The sequence below is a fragment of the Mesocricetus auratus genome, unplaced genomic scaffold, assembly GCF_017639785.1.
Source record: "Mesocricetus auratus isolate SY011 unplaced genomic scaffold, BCM_Maur_2.0 Super-Scaffold_100043, whole genome shotgun sequence".
NCBI classification, from domain to species: Eukaryota; Metazoa; Chordata; class Mammalia; order Rodentia; family Cricetidae; genus Mesocricetus; species Mesocricetus auratus.
In genome coordinates this window covers 1,253,672-1,267,715 of record NW_024429220.1, presented here as the reverse complement: position 1 = coordinate 1,267,715, position 14,044 = coordinate 1,253,672, and the positions used below count along the sequence as shown (strand labels likewise).

Below are 14,044 nucleotides of genomic sequence, written 5' to 3'. Positions count from 1 at the left end.
TCCCAGCTCATTTCTACTGGATGTTTATTCTTTTCAGCCATCATCAGTATCTCTATACCTTAGGACTTGCCTAACTGTAAGTCTGGACAGGGCTCTTTTGTACACCATCATTCCTGAGATATAATTCCGGGATGGATTCTATTGCAAATGTTTCCCCCCTACTTTTCTGGATACTTTACTGTTACTCATGAACACAAAATCTGAGATGATCACCAAAGGACACACTCTTTGATCTGTTCCTTTCTAACACCACAGGGACACAAGCTTGGTGAGTATGTTCTGTGTTTTTGTAACACCTGAAGCTGATTACTCATTGGTTGAAAAGAAAATGGCGTTCACACTGTAGTCATGGTGACCTTGCTTAAACAACATGTGTAATGATGACGCACACACATCACACAGGTCACATTGTGGAGTCACTGCCATGCTGACGATATGGATGAGGAGGACTGTGGCCACACAAGGAAGCACATTTGACCTGCGTGTGACCGAAATCTGCAGTAACATGCAGACAACCTGCACCATTTGTTCAGTGCTGTTAGAACTGACAGTGACTAGTATTTGAGCACAGTGGCTGGTAAGTGCTTTGAAACAGCTGAATAGGATAGTGACTTAATTTAAATGTGCTCGCATGTGTGTGTGTGGGGGGGGCTGTGTGTATGTGTGTGTGTGTGTTCGTGCAGGCATGTGTGGGTATGGGGTGTATGTGTGTGTTTACGTGTGATGTGCATGCGTTTGTGGTGTGTGAGTGTGTGTGTGTGAGTGTGTCTGTGTGAGAGTCCATGCGTGCTGCAGTGCAGCTGTGAAGGTCAAGGGAGAGCTGTGAGTTGGCTCTCTCCATCCACCTTTACATGGACTCTGCAGAATGAACCAAGCCTTACAAAATTTATTACCAGTTGAGCCATTTTGAAGTCCTAGAAGCACAGGTTCTGGCAGAGGAAAGAGTATACAGAAAATAAGCACAGAACACGGATTTAAAACATACCAGTTGGAGAGAAATGCATAAAGGGAAGTGTAGTCAAGTAGAGGGATAGAATATCCAGACACAGGAATTCCCTGCAGGCTTGGCCAGGAGGGGGCAGAGAGGTTTCTGAGCAAGGGGCTGAACATCTATCTGGGGGGGCATGCAGGTAAGACTGAAGTCCTGTGGTGCATATCCGATCAAGCAGAGTTCATCTCTCACCTGGGAGCATCTCTAAGGCACCCTAGAGCAGGTAGCAACACTTTCTAAGCAACATTATTAACATCTCCAAAGAGAGCATGAAAGGCATCTGGGGCCAACAAAACCAGCTGATGAGGGGAACAAGGTCCGAAGGGATTGTGCTGGGTTGGATTCAGTTCCATTGAGGGCACATACGTGTTTGAGAAACAAATGGCATGTTTACGCACAAGTTAACAAAAACAGCTATAAAAATAATTATTAATGAAGCACAGAGTTAGGGCTGGGGACATTTCACAGGTCCATTTCGAAATGTGATCGGAAGGATGCTGTAAGCATGGATTAATAAACCAAGCATTAAAATGATTAAACAATTGTGGGCAAAAAGTAAATGGCAGTCCTTAAACTTGAAAGGAATACAAACCCAAGCAAAATGTCATTTTGTGATGAAGAGCTTGCACTGCAAAATTGTAGAAAGAAAAAATTCCATGCCTAAGTCCTTGACTTTCTAGTTGTGCTATATTCATCCAAAATGTCAACATGATTTTTAGACCCTTAGGTATTTGCTGAAATGGGGTTATTTTTCATTTAATAGTAAAAAATAAACCTGTGAGTTCTACTAATAAATACCTGTAGTAGCCATTTGCATTATAAGTTCATTTGAATTTTATTCTACTAAATAACACAAACTTAAACAAGCTAATAAATTTACCTATCTATTGCTCAAGCCAGCTCCAGATTTCTTATACTAAAAATTAAGAGAATAAACAAATAACAAATGAGTACTGAAATACACAGAGTTTTTTCCTAGTTGCCAAGGCTTCCGAATGAGTCAACAACAGTCCTATTCGTAACAACATCTCAGTTCAGCATAAAAGCGCCTCACCTTCAGTGTCTCGTGGCTCTGGTAAAACTGCACATGGCACTAATCTCCAAGTTCCCAAAGCTTGGTGCACCGTATCGTTAAGAAAATCTTTATCCGGCTTGTCAGCGCCTTCTAATAAACTCATAAGGCAATTATGCTATCCTCTCCCATCCTTTAAAATTAAAATCCTTTATCAGTTTGACTTGTTCAACCATGCCAAATATGTCCTTTTTCAAAATATTTTCCTCACAGTGTATACTTTCTATATGGTATTTTTAAAAAGATCACTTAAAAGTCGGGCACTTGGGAGTTAGAGGCGGATAAATCTCTGCGAGTTCAAGGCCAGCTTGGTCTACAGAGTGAGTTTCAAGACAGGCTCCAAAAAATCAATACAGAGAAATCCTGTCTCGAAAAACAAAACAAAACAAAAAACAAACATGCAAAAAGATCACTTAAAAACAGAAACGTCTATCTTTTCATTGAAAATAAAAGGTTTTTTTTTTAGCACCCTTAATTCTCCATCCACTCTTTTTTTTTTTTTTTTTTTTTGTAGACAGGGTTTCTCTGTATTGTTTTGGAGGCTGTCCTGGAACTCACTCTATAGACCAGGCTGGCCTCGAACTCACAGAGATCCGCCTGCCTCTGCCTCCCGAGTGCTGGGATTAAAGGTGTGCGCCACCAACGCCCGGCTCTCCATCCACTCTTATTTAAAACATTCCTTCTTCAAAATTGGATGTGATGCACCCCAACTCGTGAATAAACACTTAGTGTCCAGCTGGTGGCGCTGTTTCAGGAGGCTGTGGAATCTTTGGAGAGTGGGCTTTTGTAGAGGAACTGGCTCAATGGTGACTGACTCAGCCTCAGGTCTTTCTGTTTCCTGGTGTTCACCGACTGCGAAGCAGCTCTGCTCACCATGCCATCTTACCACGATGGACCACATACTTCCTCAGTGAGCGTGAATAAATACCCGGCATTGTTTCTTGTCAGGTATTTGGTGAATACATAGAAAAGCAACTGCATATACCAAGGCAAAATGACTATGGAGTGACAGTAACCAAGTTTTAAATGTCTGAGTTAGCAAGATCTTAAATCCAAGACAGTGACTGGCATGCGTTACATGAATTAGAAGCCTCAGGTGAATGCTAAACACCTCTCCTTAATAAGCACAGGTGTCCTGACATCCTCTTCCACAATGGCTATGCATCTTATTCTTGTATGCACAACTATCAGTGATGCCATCGTAACCACTGTGTGGGGATTACTTGGAGGAGTTGCTAGATGTGAGTCTAAGACAGAGCTTAAGAGTCTGCACCTCTAACCACGCCTAACAGAGCTGCCCGGCCAGGCTCACACTGCAGGGTCAGGCTCACACTGCAGGGCCAGGCTCACACTGCAGGGCCAGGCTCACAATGCATGGCCAGGCTCACTGCTGAATCATACATAATTAATAAGCAGAGACATAAAAACAATCTGCCTGCTCATTGACATAAATGAGCTATGGGACAACATAAACTTTTGCTGAATCTAGATGGATGGGTATTTCATCAGATGTGAAATGAAATTCCTTGCTGAGATTTCACTGCTCACAAACCTCTCTTGGCAGGTCATACATCTTTTATTTTATTGACCTCTGAGCTCAAAGACTGTTTTGAAAGGTGTTTTGAATTCTGTAAATTTGTCACTTTTAACTCCAAATTATAAAAAAAATTTACAAATTATCCTATGCCAAACTGAATCTAAAAACAATAAGACAAGAAGATCATGACCTTGCCTAGCACACATGAGAAATATTTCAGAAAAAATAATGGAATGTAAAGATCATAGAAATGGAACTTTCCCAGACAGCACAATTCATGTCCTGCCCCTGAGATGTCAGTGGATCTCAATGGTCAAGTCGTGGTCTTGGAATCTGGAGAGTCTGAAGTTGTACCCTACTTGTACTACTTGTACACTACAAACTAGCTCCTTGCAGTTTCATAGATAACAGGAAAAAACACTCCTCTGGGTCAGAGACGCTCAGTTTGTTACAGCCGTAGCAGTAGCCAGAGCAACATCTTTGCAGAGGATAGTCAAACACCAATTCCCCAGGGTGGCATCCGGAGGACCAGGGGTCACTAAACCGGCAGTGAGATTACTTCCGGGCAGACATTCCAGGAGGACAAGTCACTGGCCTGTCACCTGCCTATGCTCTCCTCCAGATGGTGTCTTAGCTATTTTGACATGCAAACTTTTAGCAAAGAGGAACCTCTCGCTTCACTACCCGGGAATATACACATTTTTGAGAAAATTTTCTTTAAGGCATAGACTTGAAGAAACATACCAGTATCAAACACACCAATTGCCTATCTGCGTTTGATGGAGAAGTAGACGAGTGTCAAAAAGTGGTGATTACAACAGGAACAGGACTTACACACACCTGACATGGCATTTCCTTTTGTACTCAAGATGCTAGAGGAAGTTAAATGTGATTGTGTCCCTTTTAGAGAAAAGGGACCCGTCCAGTGGAAGCCTCCAGCAACTTTTGCATGATCACACAATTAGCGCTTTCCCCGGTCTCTCTAAAACCCCAGCCGCCCCTTTAAGAGCAAGAACTGTCTGAGCGGAGAGCGCAGGAAGGCGCTAACTCAGAGGTGAGCTCTGCTACATGCTAGCACCAGTCTGACATCCCTCTTTCAACAGTGACCAAGAAGCGACTCCTTGACTCTCCAGGGTGGAAGATAAACCATTGAAATCCTTTAAATGTCGTACTTGTCCACTGCTATGAATTACTTAGAAAGGCAAGCCTTCTCATGTAGAAGACTCTACTCAGGGAAACCAGGCTTGTTTGGGAAATCAAGGGAAAGTTTCCAACTAGAACAGGGTTCCCTTCTCTCCTCAGCAGGACTTGGAGGTGCTCATCATTCCTAATGATGCACCAGAATTTATATATAGACTGTGACTGCTAGAAATGTCTAGTGATTACAACCTGAGCAAGGGGTAGAACTTGTTTTTCTAAAGAAAAAGGAAAAATTAACTCTCCGACAAGGATTCCTCTTTTGATTATTTTTCACAATATGCATTTTATTATTTTATTTATGTGTTTGTCTGTGTGCCTGTGTGTGGATGGCCAACCGGGGCAGAAAAGGATATCAGCTGTCTGTAGATTTAGTTCCAGGAGGCTTCGAGCTGTTCCGTGCTGGAAAGCTGAACTCTAGTATTTGCAAGGTGAGCAAATGCACTTAACCTCCCAGTTACTTCTTACACACTTTACATTTTCTGTTTTTTTTTTAATGGTGAGAAATCAAAGACAGAATTTTATAAACACCACGAATTACAGAGGCTTCTGGGAAGAAAATGATTTGAGGTCCCAGACACAATCTTAACACTCTGCTCTAGCTCATGAGTCAGGAGGCATGCGGCTGACTGGGCGGAAGCTGGGCCAGTCTTTGGTTGCTGACTTTGAACATGTCACCCATAATCAGCACAAATGTTCCTCTCATCCCCCACCAGTTATACAGCATTTGGCTCCAAAGCATCAGACTCCCTCACATTCATAAACAAATCCAGCTCCCCGTGTCAACACCGGAAGGTCTGCCTGTAAACCAGGGCATGCTGGGATTGAATTGTTGTTCCTGTCCTCCTACCAAAGCCCATAACTAGATTAACGGGAACGCAGCTGCACGGTGCTGCGTTTGAGCTTTGCCTAACAGCAGGCTTCCTCTTTGCAACAAGGAGCAGCCTGCAGACAGCAGGATACACTTAACAACGAAGGGGCCTTAGTTCTTACACCTTACACACATGACTCAGGCATGAAAATGACCTTAAACAAACACAGAAAAGAGACTCACCCACAAACTTAACACGAGCTTTCTGACAAGCGGGTCCATGCAAACATGGGAAAGCGCTCATGGAGTGTGTATGTAAAGTCTCTGAGCGAATGAGAACATTCTAGGAACCCAAAGGCTTTGGGGGAAAGGTGACCATGAAGAATCCTGGAGAGCCCCTGGCAGGGCTCCTCAGTGCCTTGTTATCAGGCTTTGGTGAGGCTTCATGAACTGTAAGACATATTATTGACTTTCAAGTAATTTCAGAGAGAAAAAAAAATCAGGCCGTGTGCACACACAGAGATACATGCACATGAACACACACATAAACACAACACATAGATATACACAGACATACACACTCACAACACATACAGACACACACGACAGACAGACATACACACATCACACATCACACATGGATACATCATACACAGATGCAACACACAGATATACATGCACAGAAACACATACATCACATACATACATACATGTACATACCCTTACTACACACAGACATGCACACATAGAAACAGACAGAAGCATACCCAGACATGTACTGCAAAATATATACAGGCACACACAGATACACACACAGACACATAGAGACAGAAACATGGACACGCTAGTAAATTGTTACATTCTACTTAATTAGAGATTAACTTCTAGAGATAATATATCTTTAGCAAAACGTTACTGAAGAATGACTCCTAATGTTTCCATTGCAGATAGTTTTTATATAGAATACAGTAGCTAAGAAAATAATTTCTGCTAATTGTGAACTTGTGTGGCCGACAACAGCATACAATCATAAGTAACACTTCGAAGTGTGACAGGATCCAAAGGTGAAAATTAAAGGAAGAAAAACTGTTATTATCTTTAGAAGTTAATCTCTAATGAAACAGAATGTAACAATTTATTAGCATGGAGAGTCTCAGGGGAAAAGGCTTTATATTGTGTCATGTGCTGTAGGGTAGTGTGTCTGTGTGGGTATGTCTGTATGTGGCATGCGTGTCCATGTTCTCCCAAATGCTGAATGCATAGTATCTACTCAAAAGGGATTTCATCAGAAATTTCTTTTAGAATTTAGTGATAGCATTGTTCACTGTCTCAATGAGGCTGATGCTATTAGTGGCCATGCTTATTTCCATGCATGTCAATGTGACATGCACCTACCCAAGGCTACACTCCAACCTTTGCACTGCACATGGCACATGTGAATGCTCAGGAACCGATGTCACATGGAGCAGTCATTACACACATGAGCATATTTCCCTGTTGAAAATCTGAGCCTTTGTATACTACCATTCATGGGCCCTACACTGTTCCCAGGAGGAATGAGCTCCGTTCAAAGGGCGTGTGCTACCTAATAATGCACTTTAATTTCTGAATTTCACCAATGGCCTTTCCAAATAAGCTATCTGAACTTAAATCGGTGTGGCAAGTGACTGTTTCTAGGGAATCTAATCTTATTTGATATCAGTTTTCGTAAATAGATGCTCAAGATGAGATTCATACAGGGACTAATTTATTAGGCTCACAACAATAAAAAAAAATTTCTTGGCTCCAGTTATGTACTGGAGCCAAGAAGACTGTTCTGACACCTGCATCACAATGCTACAAATACAGCTATTGTAATTTCAGCATAATGGAGACTGAAGGGGGCACACTTGGCCTTTGAAAGATACAAGGACAAAAATAATTGCAAAGCTAAGTGCTGAGAGGCTGTTAAATTCCACTCAAGAAGATGGTATCCATGGACCAGCCAACTGCAGACTAAGTCCAAGCTAAGAAACCCAGAAAAATTTCTCAAGCTGATTCTCCTTTCCTACCGTGGTCAACATGTCCCAGCAATGAGGGTTCTAGTTCTGAGAACCAAAGTATAAAGCTGTGACAGATCCATGGTGTCTTTCCAAACATCAGGTAGGATAGACAAGGAGGTGGGTGTGTGATGCTCTTGGAGCCAGTGTGCTGTGGGCTGCCCACATCTGTTGGTACAGATATAAACTATTCCTTCAACTAGAGTGCCGTGGCTTCTCTGATCCTAGAGACAACAAAAGATGACATTTGCTCTCTTTATCATCTAATCCCGGTTCTCTCATTGCTCTAGGCAGCAAAAATGTCAAATCTCAATATACGCCACCTGCAAAGGTACAGTCTGTGCCAGGAAAACAACAGCGACAAAAGACTACTCAACAGAAGAGCAGGGCTACCGAATGCAAAGCAGCAGATGCCAGGGGTATACACAGGGGGTGGATTTTGAGAGACCCTGAGGCAAAACGCACTTCATTTTAATTTGATAGAGAGAAGCAGATACCTCCCAGGATAAGCAAATGCAAGTTTTTCTGTAGAGGAGTAAGTAGCTTAGGTGGTTGGCCCTGAAAGGAGAAATCCTGGAAGACCCCCTTGGGCAGAGTGAAGGAGAAGCTGAGGATAACGCATGGAACAATGAACGAATTCTGTCTCACCTCCACATTTGCTAGAGACAGGTCATCCCCAGGTGACTTACTACATAGTACAAGGATAAAGTGATTTCCACTGGAAGGTACCAGCTCTGTCTGTGGTAATGACAATGGTTGTAAAATAGGCCCATGAATTAGTCAACAAGTCGGAGAGGAAAAGTAGGTATACTTAGAATGGAGAATGCAGGATTTTTTTCACCTGTTTTGATATAGCTACCACAATGGTAAATGACCAATTTAGCCCAGTCCATGCCAAAATCCCCGATACAGTAATACCTTTCAAGGAAGTCAGTTGCAACACAAGAAATTGTCATATGTTGCTGCTTTAGGAAAGGGGTAAAATTTTCCTTCCTTTATTATCAACATACATCCAGTCCCAGATTCTTCAACATTAAGGACTATTAACTTCAGAGTTGACCTACTGCTTGGCTTACCATGGGAACGTGCTGACATACTCACATGAAGCAAACCTTATGGAAGGAAGTCCAAGCACAGGCACATGTCCACAGCATTTACAGGACCTCACTTGTGCTACATTCCGAGACACGATTCACCTTTAACTGCGCAGCTAAGGCTCCAGCATGAGATGACAATCTGTTTGCAGATGCTGTTCTTTGCAATGTCAGGATTACATCATCTCATGAAAAACAATCCTTGAATTTTCAGGCACTTTGAGGGCCCCTTGACTTTGTGCTAGTACCTTGAAATTTGTCCTGGCACATTTGCATAATGAAAAATCAACACAGCCTATGGATCAAGTCTTCACACTAACCTATAGTCTCTTCAGTCAAGAAAGAGAATGCATAAATGGTAGCCAGTCTCCAGTCATTATAACTAAGAGAGCCTCACTTAGCCACTGTTTACGCTCTCTCTCGGGAGTGAGGAGGTATGTTCTGCTTTTCATGGGCATGTGGCAGAAATGAGGGGTATTCTTGCATTAAGAGTTCATTAAAACTGAATCTGTATTGCTGTCTGACTATTTTGGGTCCTAATTACAAAGAATCGATATTTTTTAAATAGACTGTCATTAAAGTTGCTGCGATATAATAGGGACAGGGAATTAGGAAATTCATTTGACAATTTCACCTTTGTAATGTCTATGAATAGACAATTATAGATCCACGGTTTGAACAGACATAGAAACCATGGATACAAAGGGCTCTGGTTAAAGTGTCTAGGGCATCCCACCAACCAAGCTACTGATGGTGTTGTCGAGGTTGGCAGGAGTATAGGAAAATTGGGATGGGTGTTAGAGGAGAGAGAGACTATGAAAAACTACTACTTTGACACAGACTTTAGAAGCTTACCACCCTCTTCTACCATGTTGTGTTTTTTTTTTTTATGATATGAATCTCCATAGTTTTAATTCATTCATTGGCCAGGGAAGACACTGATCGGCTCCCAATCTGCAGAATCTGAATATGGCCATTAGTCTGTTTGCCTTCATGTGGAGAGGGCTGGCACCTAACATGTCAGCTCCACATGGTTTGGGGCTCAACAACCCTAAAAAGACTATTCCAGATGGATTCTAGAATTTCCAAGTGAAACTGTGTTTTATTTTTCATTAAAGTCTGCTTTCCCAGTTAGATTCTCCTTTTCCTGCATCACTCCTCACTCTTTATCTATTGCTATGTCCTGAGGTCTCCTCCAAATAAACTACTTCAACCTAGGCCTAATGTTCAGGTTTTGAAGAAGCCAAAGAAAAACATTGACCACATTGAATATTTCTGGCTTTAAATCAATGAATGCCATTATATATGACAGATTCTCTTTCATCACGCCAAAGGTAACATTTCAAGCCACTGTAAAGTTTTTGTAATTTCTATGTTTCTACACAAATGAAGATGAGTAAGTACTTGAGTATGAACTGAGATAGCCCCCGTGCCACTGTGTCTCAACAAGAGCGTCACAGGGCTCCTTGTGAATTTATTTAGATTATGGAATAGCTCCGAATTTTTTTCCTTCCTGGGAATTACACACCATGAGAAATTTTCCAGGGAATATTGCACTGTCCACAGTGGGTTGTACATCCTATCCATATCATCATCCAGGAGTGTCTTAATAATTTCCTTTGAGGACTAAATCCTAGCCGTTGTAGCACTACTAATCCAGCTATCTGAAGCATCATTTGCTGTAGGATTATAGCCACCTCCTTCTTCCCCCAATCCCAGGAAAGGGAGACAGTTACAGGTAGACTTCAGTGTCCTCCTCCCCAGTGATCTTAGAGGCATATTCATTCTCATCAGTTCAATACAAAACAATGCCACTCCTCCTTCAACCACATCTCTATAAATAAGACTACTTCAAGTAAGAAATTTCATCCACCAAAAAATGACCATGAAATTCATTGCCTAAATTACATAGATTAAAATGAGACATGGCACAATTTGTTTCATTTACACTGAGTCCTGTACTTCAGCTATGAGAGTCTAAGGGAGTTCCAAGGGAATTTAATTGCCTCTTTTTTCTTCTGTTAGGAAAACACAAAGCAATAAAGTCAACTGACCAGGCCGAAAATGAGCGTAACCAGCAACAAGCAATTAACTGTTCAATCATGTTGCACGTTCTACTTCATCAAATGTCTGGCACCTGCGAGTAGAAGGGGCCATGTTACCTGTATGTCCTTCATAGAGTAAAGGAGCGGAATGGTTTTCACTCAATGCTCATCATTTCAGTAGATGTTAATGCTAAGGACCTCAGAAAGGATAGTGTAGAACAGTTCAAAAGGTAGCTTGTACTGTTCCTATGTCAGCTCAAGATACCCCAGGGATACCCCAGCATCCAAAGCCCCTAGGAGACAGGCAGGTGGAGTTCAGAAAGAAAAGCCACCCATACTCACGGAGGCGACGTTCACGAAATCATCATCTGAGAGCGTCTCTAACATTTCAGAGACAGATGTTCTGATGAGCTTCAGAGTCAACCCGCTCACACTACCACTCCTATGAACAGACAAATGGGTCCATGTGTTACTTACTCCCCACATTTAACAAACAGCATCATAAAGAAAGAAAATAATCCTTTTTTTTTTTTTTTGGTTTTTCAAGACAGGGTTTCTCAGTGGCTTTGAGGGCAGTCCTGGAACTAGCTGTTGTAGACCATGCTGGCCTCGAACTCACAGAGATCCGTCTGCCTCTGCCTCCCGAGTGCTGAGATTAAAGGCGTGTGCCACCACCACCCAGCATGGTGGTCTTTTTAGCTTCTGGATAATTTACATGAAAATAAAAATAATTTTGTCTTTAAAAAGTGGTTAGCCCTGAAATCATATACATACAATTAACATAGAGGCTGATGAGTTGTATTCATATATTATTTATGTGCCTATATATTTATGTATTTAGGAACAAAAACACCCACACTTATTTCCACAATTAAAGAAATAGAGGCCATGCAATTGAGAGAGAGCTAGTGTATAGGTTTAAAGAGAAGAAAGAGAAGAGGGAAATGGTACAATTATAATTTAATTTAAAAAATAAACGCTGATAGGAAAAATGAATAGAAGAAAGTCTGCACAGCTGTGATGAGGTGGCCGAACGCCTCACTCCACAGACCAAAGAGCAGTTCCTGCAGTGTTTCTTCACGTTTCTTGTTTCTTCACGTTCCTAAGGGAGGGCTCATCTCTAGGCAACTAACTCCCACTTCTACATAAGAGGTGCATACAGATTCTCATAAGGTTTTAACTTGCAACAATATAACAAATTAATAAAACAAAATGTCAACACGTACAGAAAGTGTTCTCATATATTGTGTCTCTTGAAAACCCCTACTGATAAAACTTAACATGATCCAAATCCCTTATAGTCAATATAATTGTTTATGGCTATGTATCAACTAAGTTACATTTTTTCTTTATTTTTTTTTAGTAACAAGAACTGTGAGCTTTATTAACTCCCACTAGCTCTATATTTTAATATTATTCAGAATTGAGAAGTTAGATGGAAATAATTTTAAGAAGTGTCACATTTTCCATTTTGATACAGATGTAAATAGCATTTTTCCATTTTCAATGAAATAATTTTTCTAGTTTTGCATGTGCATACCTACGTTTGTGTGTGTATTTGTGCTTAAGTGGTATGCTTGTGTGTGTGTGATGTGTGTATGTCTGTGTGCATGTTTGTATGTGTGTATGTGATGTGCATACATGTGTGTTTGATGTGTATGCGTGTGTCTGTGTGTAATGTGTATGTGATGTATGTCGGTGTGTATATGTGTGTGATGTGCATGTCTGTGTTTATGTGTGTGCATGCATGCACACATACACATGTAGAGGTCAGAGATCGATGTCAGGTATTTTCCTCTACCATTCTCTACCAGGTTCTTGAAGACTGGCTCACACAGTGATCCTGGGACAAACTGACCCTTTCGATTGTCTGGACAACAAGCTCCCAGGGATCTTCTCTCCCCTATGGATAGTTAGCACTACAGGTGCAAACCACTGCCCTATCATTATTTATTTAATTTTTTCTGTAGATGCTGGAGACATGAACTCAGCTCTTCATCATGTGCTACAAGCATTTTACTGCCTGAGCCAACTCCCCGGTCCATTGTTAATATCTTAATATGGCTTCTTTGTCTGCATATGCAATCATCACATTGATTATTTTCCAATTCATCATACATTATTAACTCCCAACAAACTACTATTACCTACAAAAGTCTCACGTGCTACAGATATAAACAGATAATAATCAACTACTCACACATCCACCAGAATAAGCATGTCCTTGGGGGATGCAGCACCCTGGATGTACCTGAAACAGAACCACAGAAATGCTTGTTTTCCTCTGTGTCTAACATTGATATTTGTTGTATTATTGTTCATAGATCTCTGAAGTTAAGATATGGTTAAAGCAAAGACCTGTCCTATTACAACCATAGTAAATGAGATTGTGTTACACAGATTCTGAAATGTTAGCTTGAAAAAATGTATTTAAGATTACCTTATAGATGCTCAAGTTATGACTTCTAAACATACTTTCCAGGTATTTATAGGAAAAGATAGAGATAAAATTTAACATAAGCAGTGCATGGAATAATTTACAAAAGGATTTTTTAATCAGGAAAGAAAATACTAAATTCCAGTTACGACCTTTTCACTGTAGTGAATAACATACTGAAGTTTTTAAATATCACCGCCCAAATGCAAAGAGGTAATTGAAGAAAAAGCAACTTAAACAAAAGGAAACACAACAGGCCAATTACATAACAGACCAGGTACTGGATAATGTTATTACTAAGAATTCAAAGCAGAAACTCTAAAAACTTCACTTGTCCAAGAATAATGCTGAGAAGCAGTTGAAATGTTAATTCTAAAATCCAACCCTATCTTACTGAACAAGACTCTGCATCGGAAAAATATGTCAGAGGAGATTTAGCCAGGAAGCTAACTGATTATGGAGAAATAAATTTTAAAGCAGTTGATTAATGAGCTAGGGGGGAATAGACAGACAGACAGACAGACAGACATATACTGCTTGGTCAGAGACTGAAGGGGAACAGATAATGAAGGGGATCAGGTGTCTGCCTTCCCTAGAAGGAAAGGCTGCATCAAAACTCAACTTTTCCCTGACAGAAAGCACGCCAATTCATTTGCAGCCATCTAGAGCCCAGCTGCTTCCTGCTCGGGATTAGCGGGGAGGGAGAAACTGCAGTCTACTCCACTGTCTCTGTCAATAGGCAGAGTCCCTCTCTGTTCACACAGCAGACCATTCAGCCCACGTCTAGCATCTAACACTGTTCTGGTTAGCATCTGTCCCAG

At 41.1% G+C, this 14,044-nt stretch overlaps 1 protein-coding gene across 6 annotated transcripts in view; it reads right to left on the bottom strand.

Moving 5' to 3' along the window:
- Positions 1–14,044, bottom strand: part of Cacna2d1 (calcium voltage-gated channel auxiliary subunit alpha2delta 1) — a 410,041-nt gene that overhangs the window by 86,440 nt on the left and 309,557 nt on the right. For all 6 annotated transcript variants that reach the window (XM_040735177.1, XM_040735179.1, XM_040735180.1 and 3 more), the window contains exons 9-10: positions 12,987–13,037; positions 11,129–11,228 (exon numbers count right to left, since the gene is read on the bottom strand). In XM_040735177.1, the coding sequence (XP_040591111.1) occupies positions 11,129–11,228; positions 12,987–13,037 (151 nt within the window). The remainder of the gene's footprint in view (positions 1–11,128; positions 11,229–12,986; positions 13,038–14,044) is intronic.